General features: G+C 49.1%; 1 protein-coding gene across 1 annotated transcript in view; it reads right to left on the bottom strand.

The window, feature by feature from the left end:
• Positions 1-13,714, bottom strand: part of LOC135056673 (alpha-2-macroglobulin-like) — a 174,711-nt gene that overhangs the window by 134,374 nt on the left and 26,623 nt on the right. The window contains exon 8 of the mRNA XM_063962123.1: positions 12,186-12,306. Coding sequence (XP_063818193.1) covers positions 12,186-12,306 — 121 coding nt within the window. The remainder of the gene's footprint in view (positions 1-12,185; positions 12,307-13,714) is intronic.

Raw genomic sequence — 13,714 nt, 5'->3', positions numbered from 1 at the left:
TTGAAGGGGTCACCACTCCCCCAGGGTACCCCGGCCAGGGTTGACTAGTTGGATATTTAATGCCACGGCCGCAGGGCGCTGTATAAAAGTGACCCCTGGCTGTGGCATTATCTGTCCAGCTAGTGGAGCCCGATGCTGGTGTAAAAAATACGGGAGACCCCTACTCTGGGGGGGGGGGGGGGGGGGGGGGGGCGCCCTGAGCAGCAATAAGACACCTTGGCTGGCAAATATACACCATATATAGTCCAAAAGGCTATATAGGTGTAAATTAACCCCTGCCAGATTTCCAGAAAAAGCGGGAGAAAGCCCGCCGAAAAAGGGGCGGGGCTATCTCCCTCAGCACACTGGCGCCATTTTTCCCTCACAGCTCCGCTGGAAGGATCGCTCCCTGGCTCTCCCCTGCAGTCCTGCATACAAAAGGGTAAGAAAGAGAGGGGGGGGGGCACTAAATTTAGGCGCAGTATATATTATATAAGCAGCTATAAGGGAAAAACACTCATTTATAGTGGGATCCCTGTATTATATAGCGCTCTGGTGTGTGCTGGCATACTCTCTCTCTGTCTCCCCAAAGGGCTTTGTGGGGTCCTGTCCTCTGTCAGAGCATTCCCTGTGTGTGTGCGGTGTGTCGGTACGGCTGTGTCGACTTGTATGATGAGGAGGCTTGTGTGGAGGCGGAGCAGATGCCTGTTAATGTGATGTCACCCCCTGCGGGGTCGACACCTGAGTGGATGGACTTATGGAAGGAATTACGTGAAAGTGTCAACTCCTTACATAAAAGGTTTGACGACATGGGTCAGCCGGCTTCTCAGCCTGTGCCTGCCCAGCCGTCTCAAAAGCCATCAGGGGCTCTAAAACCCCCGCTACCTCAGATGGCAGACACAGATGTCGACACGGATACTGACTCCAGTGTCGACGACGATGAGACAAATGTAACTTCCAATAGGGCCACACGTTACATGATTGAGGCAATGAAAAATGTTTTGCACATTACTGATATTACCCAGGGTACCACAAAAAAGGGTATTATGTTTGGGGAGAAAAAACTACCAGTAGTTTTTCCCTCATCTGAGGAATTAAACGAAGTGTGTGAAGAAGCGTGGGCTTCGCCTGATAAAAAATTGGTAATTTCTAAAAGGTTACTAATGACGTACCCTTTCCCGCCAGAGGATAGGTCACGTTGGGAAACACACCCTAGGGTGGATAAAGCGCTCACACGCTTGTCAAAAAAGGTGGCCTACCGTCTCCGGATAGGGCCGCCCTAAAGGAACCTGCTGATAGAAAGCAGGAGGCGATCCTGAAGTCTGTATATACACACTCAGGTATTATACTGAGACCAGCTATTGCTTCAGCATGGATGTGCAGTGCTGCAGCTGCGTGGTCAGATTTCCTGTCGGAAAATATTGACACCCTAGACAGGGACACTGTATTGCTAACCATAGAGCATATAAAAGATGCAGTCTTATACATGAGAGATGCACAGAGGGATATTTGCCGGCTGGCATCTAAAATTAGTGCAATGTCCTTTTCTGCCAGGAGGGGGTTATGGACCCGGCAGTGGACAGGTGATGCAGATTCAAAAAGGCACATGGAAGTTTTGCCTTATAAGGGTGAGGAGTTGTACGGGGATGGTCTCTCTGACCTAGTTTCCACAGCGACGGCTGGGAAATCAGCATTTTTACCCCAGGTTCCCTAACAGCCAAAGAAAGCACCTTATTATCAGGTACAGTCCTTTCGGCCCCATAAGGGCAAGCGGGTTAAAGGCGCCTCCTTTCTGCCTAAAGGCAGAGGTAGGGGGAAAAAGCTGCAACATACAGCCAGTTCCCAAGAGTAAAAGTCCTCCCCGGCTTCCGCCAAGTCCGCCGCATGATGCTGGGGCTCCACAGGCGGAGTCAGGTACGGTGGGGGCCCGTCTCAGAAACTTCAGCGATCAGTGGGCTCGCTCACAGGTGGATCCCTGGATTTTTCAAGTAGTATCTCAGGGGTACAAGCTGGAATTCGAGACGTCTCCCCCCCGCCGTTTCTTCAAATCTGCCTTGCCAACAACTCCCTCAGGCAGGGAGGCAGTGTTGGAGGCAATACACAAGCTGTATTCCCAGCAGGTGATTGTCAAGGTGTCCCTCCTTCAACAAGGACAGGGTTACTATTCCACAATGTTTGTGGTACCGAAACCGGACGGTTCGGTGAGACCCATTTTAAATTTGAAATCCTTGAACACATATATAAAAAAATTCAAGTTCAAGATGGAATCGCTCAGGGCGGTTATTGCAAGCCTGGAAGAGGGGGATTACATGGTATCACTGGACATCAAGGATGCTTACCTGCATGTCCCCATTTACCATCCTCACCAGGAGTACCTCAGATTTGTGGTACAGGATTGTCATTACCAATTCCAGACGTTGCCGTTCGGTCTGTCCACGGCACCGAGGGTATTTACCAAGGTAATGGCCGAAATGATGATACTCCTTCGAAAAAAGGGAGTTTTAATTATCCCGTACTTGGACGATCTCCTGATAAGGGCGAGGTCCAGGGAGCAGTTGTTGGTCGGGGTAGCACTATCTCAGGAAGTGCTACAACAGCACGGTTGGATTCTCAATATTCCAAAATCACAGCTGGTACCTACGACACGTCTACTGTTCCTGGGGATGGTTCTGGACACAGACCAGAAAAAAGTGTTTCTCCCGGAGGAGAAAGCCAAGGAGCTGTCATCTCTAGTCAGATGCCTCCTGAAACCAAGACAGGTGTCGGTGCATCACTGCACGCGAGTCCTGGGAAAGATGGTAGCTTCCTACGAAGCAATTCCATTCGGCAGGTTCCATGCAAGAACTTTTCAGTGGGACCTGTTGGACAAGTGGTCCGGATCGCATCTTCAGATGCATCGGTTGATAACCCTGTCTCCAAGGACCAGGGTGTCTCTGCTGTGGTGGTTGCAGAGTGCTCATCTTCTAGAGGGCCGCAGATTCGGCATACAGGACTGGATCCTGGTGACCACGGATGCCAGCCTTCGAGGCTGGGGGGCAGTCACACAGGGAAGAAACTTCCAAGGGCTGTGGTCAAGTCAGGAGACTTCCCTACACATAAATATCCTGGAACTAAGGGCCATCTACAATGCCCTAAGTCAAGCAAGACCCCTGCTTCAGGACCAGCCGGTACTGATTCAGTCACACAACATCACGGCGGTCGCCCATGTAAACCGACAGGGCGGCACGAGAAGCAGGATGGCGATGGCAGAAGCCACAAGGATTCTCCGTTGGGCGGAAAATCACGTGTTAGCACTGTCAGCAGTGTTCATTCCGGGAGTGGACAACTGGGAAGCAGACTTCCTAAGCAGGCACGACCTCCACCCGGGAGAGTGGGGACTTCATCCAGAAGTCTTCCAAATGATTGTAAATAGTTGGGAAAGGCCACAGGTGGACATGATGGCGTCCCACCTCAACAAAAAGCTAAAAAGATATTGCGCCAGGTCAAGAGACCCTCAGGCGATAGCTGTGGACGCTCTAGTGACACCGTGGGTGTACCAGTCGGTTTATGTGTTCCCTCCTCTTCCTCTCGTACCCAAGGTACTGAGAATAATACGAAGGAGAGGAGTAAGAACTATACTTGTGGTTTAAAGCTAGGAAGGATGTTACAGCAAAACATTATCACCGCATATGGCGAAAATATGTTGCTTGGTGTGAGGCCAGGAAGGCCCCAACGGAGGAATTTCAGCTGGGTCGATTCCTGCACTTCCTACAGTCTGGGGTGACTATGGGCCTAAAATTGGGCTCCATTAAGGTCCAAATTTCGGCTCTGTCGATTTTCTTCCAGAAAGAACTGGCTTCACTGCCTGAAGTTCAGACTTTTGTTAAGGGAGTGCTGCATATTCAGCCCCCTTTTGTGCCCCCAGTGGCACCTTGGGATCACAACGTGGTGTTGAGTTTCTTAAAGTCACATTGGTTCGAGCCACTTAAGACCGTGGAGTTCAAATATATCACGTGGAAAGTGGTCATGTTGTTAGCTTTGGCTTCGGCCAGGCGTGTGTCAGAATTGGCGGCTTTGTCATGTAAAAGCCCTTATCTGATTTTCCATATGGATAGGGCAGAATTGAGGACTCATCCCCAGTTTCTCCCTAAGGTGGTATCTGCGTTTCACGTGAACCAACCTATTGTGGTGCCTGCGGCTACTAGGGACTTAGAGGACTCCAAGTTACTGGACGTAGTCAGGACCTTGAAAATATATGTTTCCAGGACGGCTGGAGTCAGGAAAACTGACTCGCTATTTATCCTGTATGCACCCAACAAGCTGGGTGCTCCTGCTTCGAAGCAGACTATTGCTCGCTGGATATGTAACACAATTCAGCTTGCGCATTCTGCGGCTGGATTGCCGCATCCTAAATCTGTAAAAGCCCATTCCACGAGGAAGGTGGGCTCTTCTTGGGCGGCTGCCCGAGGGGTCTTGGCTTTGCAACTTTGCCGAGCAGCTACTTGGTCGGGGTCAAATACGTTTGCAAGATTCTACAAGTTTGACACCCTGGCTGAGGAGGACCTAGAGTTCGCTCATTCGGTGCTGCAGAGTCATCCGCACTCTCCCGCCCGTTTGGGAGCTTTTGGTATAATCCCCATGGTCCTTACGGAGTCCCAGCATCCACTTAGGACGTCAGAGAAAATAAGATTTTACTCACCGGTAAATCTATTTCTCGTAGTCCGTAGTGGATGCTGGGCACCCATCACAAGTGCGGATTGTCTGCAATACTTGTATATAGTTATTGTTAAACTAACAGGTTATTGTTGAGAAGCCATCTGTTGAGAGGCTTCGTTGTTTTCATACTGTTAACAGGGTATAGTATCACGAGTTGTACGGTGTGATTGGTGTGGCTGGTATGAGTCTTACCCGGGATTCAAAATCCTTCCTAAATTGTGTCAGCTCTTCCGGGCACAGTATCCTAACTGAGGTCTGGAGGAGAGTCATAGTGGGAGGAGCCAGTGCACACCAGTTAGTCCTAAAGCTTTCTTTAGTTTTTGCCCAGTCTCCTGCGGAGCCGCTATTCCCCATGGTCCTTACGGAGTCCCAGCATCCACTACAGACTACGAGAAATAGATTTTCCGGGGAGTAAAATCTTATTTTTTTGCACCAGCACCAGGCGCAGAGCCCGGTGCTGGTTTTAAAAATACGGGGGATCCCCTGGCCATTTCCCCCCCCCCCCCGATTTTTAGAAACAGGACCGGCTCGAAGAGCCCGAGGCTGGTTATGCTGTGGAGGGGGGACCCCACGCCATTTTTTTTCGGGTTTTTTTCTCGTTTTTCCCAGTTTTTAAAAAACGGAACAAAATCCGGCAAATCGGCCGTTTTTTGACCGCGGGACTGTCGAATCCGTTTTTTATTGAATATGTTGAATTTCGGCACCCACCTGCCGAAATTCAACGGGCGAATTGTGTCGAATTAAAAAACGGGCGAAAAATTGCCGCGATTCGCCGCTAATTGCATATACCCCTAAATGTGTGCTCTACTCAACTCATGAAGCTGCTGACAGTATTGAGAATGTTTTTTCAGTCAGGTTGTGTTCTGCATGATATAGGTAGGTGCAGAACATACCATTGTCTTAGGCATCCATTTTTGCTACTTTCTATGTGTTTCTGGGTACTTAAAAAAGTAATCACTTTTATTTTCCTGTCTTTCGAATGTGGTTATAAACCAAAATTGAATGTCTAGGATCAGTCTAAACATTTGGAGATTTGTGGGTCGATTTGTTGTTCGATTTGGAGGTCAGTTTCTATTGGGCCATAAATTGAATCTGCCAATAGAATCGATTTGACATTCGATTTGGGCTTAAGTAAATCTGTTCACCAAAATCGAACTTTGGTAAATTTTGCCTCATGTCAGCTGAGTGCTTCTGTCCATTTACAAAGCAGCTCTTATTTGGTGGGCTATATGACCTACTTCTGGACAACCCCTCTCATTGCCTGGTCTTCACCTTACTTTCTGTGCTTACTAGCTATTGGCTCTTGGTTCCTGTTGATTCTCCTGAGTTCCACTTGTTCCAGATCATCCTTATGATAATCCTCTGGCACATTACCTACTGGTGCCTGATTACTCACTTTAACAAAACCCCAATATTAAAATCTTGCAATAAACCAAACCAGAATCATTAATACATATTTCTATGTTTGAAAATAAGTGTGAATTGCAACTAATGTAAATTGTCCCTGTATGCTTTAGAACACAGATGTTTCTCTTACGTCCTAGAGGATGCTGGGGTCCATATTAGTACCATGGAGTATACACGGGACCACCAGGAGCCATTGGCACTTTAAAAGTTTGAGAGTGTGGGCTGGCTCCTCCCTCTATGCCCCTCCTACCAGACTCAGTTTAGAAAATGTGCCCGGAGGAGCCAGTCACAGCTAGGGGAGCTCTACAGAGCTTTTCTAGTAAAGTTTATTTTTAGAGTTTGTTTTTTAACAGGAAGCTGCTGACAACAGCCTGCCTGCATCGAGGGACTGATGGGGGGGGGAGCAGTGTCCCCCCTGCGGGGTCTGAGCCACTGACTCCGCTGACTGGACATTGAGCTCCAGAGGGGATAGATCACGCCCCGCCACAGGGGAACGCTCACCCCGGCAGCAGGCCGCCACCCCCTTGCAGAGCTGAAGTGTGGCGAGTGAGTCACCATCCCCCCTAACAAGCAGGGGAGTCAGTGTGAAGATGGCGGCTTCAGGGTAGGAGCGTAGTATTAACTGTACTCCCGGACGGCTCAGTGGTATATAGGTGCGGCGCTGTGTTGGGCGCCCTGAGCCAGCGCCTGACCCTACACTGACCAATCCAGCCTGTCAGGGTCTGCGGATCTCAGCCAGCACACCAATACCGCAGGCCAGTATAATCTTGAAGAGCGGGAAGACAGCACCATTAAGGGGGCGGAGCTTCTCCTCAGAGCAGACCCAGTAGCGTTTCAGCACCATTTTCCTGCCTGCAGTTGGATGCAAGTGGAAGATCAGCCCATCTAGTGCAACTCCAGCTATCTGTATTGTACCAGGGTGTTGTAGAAGGGAGGGGAGGCTGTGTATAGGCTGTGTCACCTATTAAGGGACACAGTCAGCGCAGGTTTAGGATTTCCCTATACCTCTAATAGCGCTGTGTATGGGTTGGCTCCAATCTCTGTGTCTCTCTGCCATTCTTGGTGGGGAAACTCTGTCTATACCCAGTACCCTGTGTGTATGTGGGGTGAGTGGTGTGTATTAGTAAACATGTCTAGAGACTCTGTTTCATATGCTGCAGAGTATTTATCTTCTCAGGAAGATCCCATCCCATGTAATCAGGATTGCACTGTTGTAGCGCAGATCCCAGCTAGAGAACCGGAGTGGTTAGCCTCTCTTAGGGGGACTATTTCTCAGATTTCTGAAAGGGTTGCAAGAACTGAGCATGCAACTCAGGTATTGCAATCCTCTATGGTTGTATGGTCTGATACTGCTCCCTCAGGATCCCCTGTGGTACATTCTCACAAATGTGCACTTGCCAAAATTATGCAGGATGACCCAGGCACCGATTCTGACACTGCAGACAGTGACGGGGATGTGTCGAGGGGGACGGCATCACTTGCTAAGGGGGTGCAGTTGATAATTGAGGCCGTACGGGATGTGTTGCACATTTCTGATGCAACTCCTGAGCAGGTTGAGGAGGCCTTTTTCACGGACAGTAAAAAGCCCCCCCTCACCTTCCCAGCATCTAAGGAATTAATTGCTATCTTTGAAAAAGCCTGGGAAAATCTGGAGAAAAAATTCCAGATCCCTAAGAGGGTCTTAGTTGCTTTTCCCTTCCTAGAGGAAGATAGAAAGAAGTGGGAGTCTCCGCAGATAGTAGATGCCTCTGTCTCCAGGCTGTCAAAACACGTGTTTTTACCAGTACAGGGATCTACTGCGTTGAAGGACCTGGCAGATCGCAAGGTGGATGCTATGTTCAAATCCATTTACACGGCTTCATGGGCTATACTGTGGCCTACTATTGCCTGTGCATGGATTTCTAAAGCTATTGCCAGGTGGTCAATCACTCTGCAGGAGGACTTGACTACGATGGATAAAGGTGACGTTGATTTATTTTTACGTAATATTCAGGATTCTGCAGGGTTCCTGGTAGATTCCATGAAGGACCTGGGTTCCATGGCTGTGGGAATCTCCTCCATGTCCGTCTCGGCTTGCAGGGGTCTCTGGCTGCGCCAGTGGTCTGCGGAAGCGGAATCCAGGAAAAGTGTGGAGGGCCTACCATATACAAGTCAGGCTCTTTTTGGGGAGGCGCTGGATGCGTGGATTGCCACGGCTACCGCGGGTAAGTCTCCTTTTCTCCCATCAGCTGCACCGGCTATGAAGAAGCCTTTTACACCAGCCACGTCACAGTCCTTTCGGCCTAGAAAGAACAAGCCTCCTCACACCTTCTTCAGAGGTGGTCATGCTAAAGGAAAGAAGCCTGCTCCCACAGGTTCCCAAGACCAGAAGCCTGCTTCTGGTACCCCAAAGTCCTCCGCATGACGGTGGACAGCTCAGCCTGGAGGAAGGTCAGGTGGGGGTAAGACTCCGGCATTTCAGCCACGTCTGGATGTTGTCTGGCCTGGACCCTTGGGTGCAGGATATTGTGTTCAGGGGGTACAGGCTGGAGTTTCAAACTCTCCCACCTCACCGTTTCTTCAAATCAGGCTTGCCAGCTCTGCCGTCAGACAGAACAATTCTTCTGGAAGCTATCAAAAAATTGGTGGTATCCGAAGTCATTGTACCAGTTCCGCGTCATCAGTGGAACAAAGGTTATTATTCAAACCATTTCGTGGTACCGAAGCTGGATGGTTCGGTACGGCCAATTCTGAACTTGAAATCTTTGAACCTTATCTCAGGAAGTTCAAATTCAAGATGGAGTCTCTGAGAGCAGTCATCTCATGACTGACAGAGGGGAGTTCCTGGTGTCCCTGGACATCAAGGATGCATACCTTCACATTCCCATTTGGTCGCCGCATCAGGCATATCTCAGGTTTGCACTGTTAGACGATCACTATCAGTTTCAGGCACTGCCGTTTGGCCTCTCCACAGCACCGAGGGTCTTCACCAAGGTGATGGCAGAGATGATGGTTCTCCTCCGCAAGCAAGGGGTGAACATAATTCCGTATCTGGATGATCTCCTGATCAAGGCGTCGTCCAGGGAGAAGTTGTTAAGATCCATTGCTCTCACGACACAACTGCTCAAGGAGCACGGTTGGATCCTGAACCTTCCAAAGTCTCATCTGGAGCCAACAAGGAGGTTGTCTTTCCTGGGGATGATCCTAGACAGGGAAGTGCAGAGGGTGTTATTACCAGTGGAGAAAGCATTGGTGATTCAAACAATGGTCCGGGATTTCTCGAAGCCTGCCCGGGTATCGGTTCATCAGTGCATCAGCCTTCTGGGGAAAATGGCTGCCTCCTACGAGGCTCTGCAGTACGGAAGGTTTAATGCTCGATCCTTTCAGCTGGATCTCTTGGACCAGTGGTCGGGATCTCACCTACATATGCACCAGAGGATACGTCTGTCACCGAAAGCCAGGATTTCGCTCCTCTGGTGGCTACAACTACCACACCTTCTGGAAGGTTGAAGGTTCGGAGTTCAGGACTGGATTCTTCTAATCACAGATGCAAGTCTAAGAGGTTGGGGTGCAGTTGCACAGGGGGAAACCTTTCAAGGAAGGTGGTCGAATCAAGAATCCCTTTCTTCCAATAAACATCCTGGAGCTAAGAGCCATATACAACGGTCTTCTACAAGCAGCACACCTTCTACAGGATCGGGCTGTTCAGGTGCAGTCGGACAACATGACCACAGTGGCCTACATAAACTGACAAGGCGGAACGAAGAGCGGGCTGCAATGTCAGAGGTGTCAAGAATCCTCCTCTAGGCAGAAAGACACACGGTGGCGATGTCAGCGATCTTTATTCCAGGAGTAGACAACTAGGAAGCATACTTCCTCAACTGTCAAGATCTCCATCCAGAAGAGTGGGGCCTCCACCCGGAGGTGTTTGAGGAGGTAACCGGTTGTGGGGAGTTCCTCACATAGACATGATGGCCTCCCGCCTCAACAAGAAGCTGCGGAGGTACTGTTCCAGGTCGAGAGACCTGCAGGCTGTGGCAGTGGACGCACTAGTGACACCGTGGGTGTTCAAGTCAGTGTATGTGTTCCCTCCACTTCCTCTGATACCAAAAGTTCTTCTACTGGTAAGAAGAACAAAGGTTCTGGCGATCCTCATTGCTCCAGACTGGCCAAGGAGGGCTTGGTATGCGGATCTGCTGGACCTTCTGCTGGAAGATCCAAGGCCCTTACCTCGTTGGGAGGATCTGCTACTGTAGGGGCCGTTCGCCTATCAAGACTTACCATGGCTATTCTTGATGGCATGGCAGTTGAGCGCCAGATCTTAGCTCGGAAGGGTATCCCGAGTGAGGTTATTCCTACCCTGATACAAGCTAGGAAGGGGGTAACATCTAAACATTACCATCACATTTGGAAAAAATATGTTTCTTGGTGTGAATCTAAGAAATTTCCTGCGGTGGAGCTTCAACTTGGATGTTTTCTCCTTTTCCTGCAAGCAGGTGTGGATATGGGTCTGAGATTGGGCTCCATCAAGGTTCAGGTCTCAGCTTTGTCCATTTTCTTCCAAAAACAATTGGCTGTCCTCTCTGAGGTTCAGAGCTTTTTGAAAGGGGTTCTGCACATCCAACCTCCCTTTGTGGCGCCGACGGCACCCTGGGATCTTGATGTGGTGTTTCAGTTCCTGCAATCAGCTTGGTTTGAGCCTCTACAGAAGGCTGACATCAAGTTTCTCACGTGGAAGGCGGTCACTTTGTTGGCCTTAGCTTCTGCTCAACACGTGTCGGAATTGGGGGCTTTGTCTTGTAAAAGTCCCTATCTGATCTTCCATGAAGATAGGGCGGAATTTAGGACTCGTCCACAGTTCCTGCCTAAGGTTGTATCCACTTTTCATATCAACCAACCTATTATGGTGCCAGTGGCTACTGACTCCTCAATTGCTTCAAAGGCCTTGGATGTTGTGAGGGCTTTGAAGATTTATGTGATGAGGAGGGCTCGTCATAGAAAATCTAACTCTCTCTTTATCCTCTATGATCCCAAGAAGGTTGGGTGTCCTGCTTCTAAGCAGTCGCTTTCATGCTGGATCAGGTTCACCATCCAGCATGCGTATTCTGCAGGATTGCCGTGTCCAAAATCTGTAAAGGCCCACTCTACTCATAAGGTGGGCTCTTCCTGGGTGGCTGCCCGGGGTGTCTCGGCTGTACAGCTTTGCCGAGCAGCTACTTGGTCTGAGTCGAACACGTTTGCTAAGTTTTACAAGTTCAATACTTTGGCCTCTGATGACCTCAGGTTTGGTCAGGCAGTCTTGCAGGAGCCTCCACGCTCTCCCTCCCGTTCTGGGAGCTTTGGTACATCCCCATGGTACTAATATGGACCCCAGCATGCTCTAGGACGTAAGAGAAAATAGGATTTTAATTACCTACCGGTAAATCCTTTTTTCGTAGTCCATAGAGGATGCTGGGCGCCCGGCCAGTGCTTCGTTTCCTGCATTGGTTTTGTAGTTCAGTACTGCCTGGTTCCTACGTAAGTTCTGCGTTGTTTACTGTTTCAGTACTTTTTCAGCTGTTGCTGAGTTTTCCGGCATGTTAGCCGGATTTGCCTGTTGTGTGAGCTGATATTAATCTTGCCACTATCTGTGTATTTCCTTATCTCAAAGTATGTTATCTCCTTGGGCACCATTTCTACACTGAGTCTGGTAGGAGGGGCATTGTGGTAGGAGCCAGACCACACTATTAAATGCTTAAAGTGCCGATGGCTCCTGGTGGACCAGTCTATAGCCCATGGTACTAATATGGACCCCAGCATCCTCTGCGGACTAGGAGAAAAGGATTTACCGGTAGGTAATTAAAATCCTATTTTTTAGAACACAGATGTGTTCTGTAACATTTGTCAAAAATCACTGAGCGCCACAGACACTAATCAGCCAATGGAGGAGGCTAAAGGCTAAAAAGGACAATTATGTAAGGAAGAAAGTTGGGCATTTGGAGAAATCATAATATGCTGTACAATACAGATTCCTCACATACAGTAGATAACACAGTCTTTGATCTCACTTAAACTTTCATTAATTTACATTAGCCTATTGTATATGAACATGTAATTTATCTATGCAGCCTTTCTAATGATCTCACCTTTCCACTGAAATTAACACAAAGTTCATATTCTTTTCTAGGAACAGCACTCCACCTATAAGAAGGCTTTCGGCACACAGTAGCGGTATAATTCCCTTGTACTGGCTTTCCATATGTGTACCTAAGAGTGGTGATGAACAAACAATATATCACTTGTAAACTAAGAGTTTATTGTTAGGAAATTTAGGGACATATTCAATTAGCCACATGGTTTACACTGCAGCTCATTACTGAACTGGGCCGATCCAATTAGCTGGAGGGTTTAAGCCCAGCGGTTTAGTGAATATGCCCACAGAGATGGAAATACAGAACATTGACAGAAAACTGGAACATAAAAAAGACAAATCCTGTTATAATTTAGGAATAATAAAGATATTATACTCAAGCCCTAATATACTAATAGCATACCAATTATGAAAACTATGGATTATACAGAAGAGGTACACAGTAGCATCACGGATAGATTATCTCCTATATAATAGCCCTATTGTGCCTGGCCCTCTAACACTGGGCGTGGCTAGGAGCTCTCATTGGGTTAGTGGCAGGTCTATCACACCCAGTTCACAGCTGATTCGGTGAGTAACATCCTCCCACATAGCTTACATCCAATGGGAGGCTCTGCCCTTTGCCTGCTGTGTTTTCACAGAGCAGGATTAGCAATGGGACTGATGGAGCTGCAGTTCCAGCCCCACACCCCAAAATAGGCCCACTGCATCTGCAGCAACACACCCTCCAACAATTTACACATAAACATTGATACAAATTCGAAAAAGGGGCATGGCCACGGGGACACCCGCGTGGCCACGCCCCTTTTCCTATACATTCCATGGAAGCTTGGAGAGTCAATAATCGGTACAGACCATAAAAAAAAGGGACTGTACCTGCCAAAAAGTTGCAGCTGGGGGGTATGCCACTGCATCTGCAGCAAGTCTCTGCACTGTAGATAGGGGAAAAGCATCCTATTACTGCAGCGTCCTATGTCCTGCTGCCAGTCCACCTGCCGCCTCCAGCATCAACAATCCCCACTCCCTAGCCGCAGCGCAGGTGGAACAAAAGCTGCTGCGGCCACCGGCATAGATAGTGTATAAAAGCGGTGCAGCGGAAGGCTTTCATAGTCCTCCCTGCGCCGCATACTCTCTGAGCCCCAGAGCCTCCTCTGCATGTGATGTCACAGAAGTGCCTCCCCGCCACAGCCGCGGCCAGATCCCCAGAGGCCCTGACTCCACAACACAGCACCTGGCCTGCCAGCCTGTAAGCCCCGAGATGGCTAATGTAACGGATAGAGGGTGATATCGCGGAGGGTAAAGTCTGGACGCTGAATCAATGTAAGAGGTGACAGTGCTGTGCAGTGCAGTGGGTGTGCAGTCTGGGCCGGTGCTAGGGTGTTCGGCGCCCCCCTACAAACTATAAATTTGCACCCTTGCATACTTTACAAACGCACAGCGCACAAAATACCCCCTGTAGTAGAGACACTTACACATGTAATGCCCCCTGTACCAGAGACGCTTGCACATGCCACGCCCCCTGTA

Source organism: Pseudophryne corroboree, chromosome 3 (assembly GCF_028390025.1).
Source record: "Pseudophryne corroboree isolate aPseCor3 chromosome 3, aPseCor3.hap2, whole genome shotgun sequence".
NCBI classification, from domain to species: domain Eukaryota; kingdom Metazoa; phylum Chordata; class Amphibia; order Anura; family Myobatrachidae; genus Pseudophryne; species Pseudophryne corroboree.
Note: the sequence above shows the minus strand (reverse complement) of the source record. Positions and strands in the feature narration are given on the sequence as shown.